The sequence below is a fragment of the Telopea speciosissima genome, chromosome 1 (genome assembly GCF_018873765.1).
Source record: "Telopea speciosissima isolate NSW1024214 ecotype Mountain lineage chromosome 1, Tspe_v1, whole genome shotgun sequence".
Lineage (NCBI taxonomy): Eukaryota > Viridiplantae > Streptophyta > Magnoliopsida > Proteales > Proteaceae > Telopea > Telopea speciosissima.
In genome coordinates this window covers 22618532-22621035 of record NC_057916.1, presented here as the reverse complement: position 1 = coordinate 22621035, position 2504 = coordinate 22618532, and the positions used below count along the sequence as shown (strand labels likewise).

At 40.1% G+C, this 2504-nt stretch overlaps 1 protein-coding gene across 1 annotated transcript; it reads left to right on the top strand.

The window, feature by feature from the left end:
* The first annotated feature begins 381 nt into the window (after positions 1-381).
* Positions 382-2057, top strand: LOC122672119 (DUF724 domain-containing protein 10-like). The gene is made up of 4 exons (XM_043869619.1): positions 382-477; positions 565-778; positions 845-964; positions 1290-2057. The coding sequence occupies exons 2-4, from the start codon at positions 727-729 to the stop codon at positions 1976-1978; spliced, it is 861 nt and encodes a 286-aa protein (XP_043725554.1). The 5' UTR covers positions 382-477; positions 565-726; the 3' UTR covers positions 1979-2057.
* Positions 2058-2504: the final 447 nt, after the last annotated feature.

The window sequence follows — 2504 nt, the reverse complement described above, 5'->3', positions numbered from 1 at the left end:
CTAACAGCAGAGAGGGCTATCATCTTCGTCTTTCAGTTCTTCAGCTTTGCATTTAGCAATGTAGAGGGTTATCATCTTCGTCTTCGTTCTCTTCCAGCCATGGTTTTTTTGATTTCTTTTCTCCAACTATTCTCCTTATTCTTCTTTAAGCGGTGATGTTAACTCGAGCATCACATTGTCTTCTGGATCTCTGGTTTTCTTCCCTTATAGCAGCAGTTTTTTTTTTTACTAATTTTGGGATAAACAATGACGCATTCTCGCTCGCGTGACGATCATGGAAGGAGTAGGGTTTCTAGCAACTCCTTTACCTTCGGTGCTCCTTTTATGTCTAATGATGTGTTTTCTTGCAACATCTTTGGGTCATAATCATTTTCTTCTTCAAATGTAGTATCCTCTGCTTATGAAAACCCTAGTTCAGGAGTCTTTGCTTTCGGACCTCATTATCAACTGTTCTCTAGTACTCCACAATTTGGGTCATGTGGTTTGTCAAATGATTCTTTTCTTCCTAGAGAGTCAACAATATCACCGGCGACAACAGCAGCAGCAAGAACAACAACAATGGAAATTCCTGCTTCCTCGTCTACTGGTTCGTCAATTTATATTGGCAAACCCACCGTTTATGCTTATACATCTTGCCTCTCTCAAACTTCGCCATTATCTTTCTCATTACCTGTCTCACAATCTTCTGTCACAGTAACTACGGTACCTGTTTCCTCCTTTGGTTCAATGCTTCCTAGCACATCAACAAGAAGTCCAATTCCTAGTGCCTCTTCATCCGGTGGACAACTTTCTTCCACGAGTGTTACAGTTCCTCGTTCTTTCCCTACCGGTGCAGCTTCATCAGCAGTAACGAATGCTAACGACTCCTCACAATCTCTGGCTTCATGTGCGAGTTATGCCCTAGATGAAGCACCAACCTCTACTGCATCAGCGGCTTCAGACTTTCAACCAACATTAATGCCGGGTGAGTTGTTGATGTTATATCCATTGTATATTTCTTAATTGCTTTGAGATTGGGATATGGAGTTTGTTGTCACATACCTGGGATTCCCCTTTTTAAAGTAGAAAATTGCAGTAGCACTTTCACTTTCCGCGAGGTTTCCTTTCTATATTATTCTCTTTGCAGTAGAAATATGGTGTTATGAGGTGCTGTTTATTAATTTTCTCTTGAGACATTTTGAGTTTGTACACATTTGTATCATTTAGTATAATTTTCTTTACCCCAACTTTATGTTGGCAATCAGAAAATGCAGAGAATGTAGTCGATGAAGGACAATTTCCATGTTCAGAAGAGCAACAAATGCAAATAGTTGAAGAAGGAAAGAGAGAAACAGAACCTGATCCTATATCAAGCCAGACTGCAATTTCAATCAATGAATCAGCAGTTCCAGATTTTGGTACCCTAAATTCAGTTGAAACCTTGGGAAAAGAGGTTAAAGAAATGCAAAAGTCTGCTGCAGGAGGCAATTGTATGGAATTCAATTTCTTAACTAACAGTTCAAAAGTTCTGAGGGACATACCGCAGAGTCCGCACTTCCATTCACTGCAGGCCTACCCAGGTAGGGTTCGTAAGAATTTGATTTCTGGATGGGATCAAACATTTGAAGAGACATACGACCAAATCCAGAGCTTAAAAGCCACCGATTTCTGGATTAGCAAGGATGAACTACAGTTGACACTGGACGAGTTGGAGAGTATGGGTTACAATATAGGTCGCTTGAGAAAGCGGTTGGATGAACTTACAAATGTAATGGAGAAGCGTGAGTCTGCCTTATTTGCAATGTGGAGTTTAAGGACCAAAATGGAAAGTCACAAGAGGAAGAAGCAGAAGCTGGAGGGCAAGATTTATAAATTGCAGATGCAGGCAGAGAAAGAGCAGGCCAATATCAATGGTCTGACGGATGAAGTTGCAAAGCTAGAAGAAAGCCTACCCGTAGTTGATTCCCGCTTTGAAAGCCTAGCTGAATCACCATTGTAGTTCTGGAACTTTATTATGGTGTCACTGTTACATTTTGTGATCTGACAATTGCAAAACTGTTTTTGATTCCTTCCTTGCACCTCCTCCTCTTTTTGGTTACAATCTTTTTGGCTACACATTGTTTTGTGCTCAGTTCTTGCTATCAGAATTTAGTAACTCTTCATACCATAATTTTGTCTTTATCTAATGGTTGTCCATGCATCATTGCGTTGCTTTGTTAGTAGTTGTAACAACTGCACAAGTAGAATTACTGTTGTAGATTCTATCATATTGCAAGTGCATGGTGAGTTGATGCTCTTATAAGGATACTTGTCCTTGGCTGGGAGAGATTACAGAACTGTATGTGAAAAGGTTTTAAGATGACTAAGATCGGTCTCCCTTGGGCATTTCTCCATCAGATAAGTGTTCGAACCAACTTATATCGAATCTTGTTCACAGACAACAGTTTGCCCTACTGTCTGTTCAGTCTGATTGTCGGCGTTCAACTTTATATGTCTACAAAATAATCTATAACCTGAACACATTG

What these genes read in the sequence shown, in the direction of transcription:
- LOC122672119 (XM_043869619.1), top strand. Translation starts at nt 727, where the DNA reads ATGCTTCCTAGCACATCAACAAGAAGTCCAATTCCTAGTGCCTCTTCA. An exon ending in TCCTAGTGCCTCTTCATCCG is followed by an intron (nt 779 to 844) that starts GTGGACAACTTT and finishes CAGCTTCATCAG; the next exon opens with CAGTAACGAATGCTAACGAC. An exon ending in TCAACCAACATTAATGCCGG is followed by an intron (nt 965 to 1,289) that starts GTGAGTTGTTGA and finishes TTCCATGTTCAG; the next exon opens with AAGAGCAACAAATGCAAATA.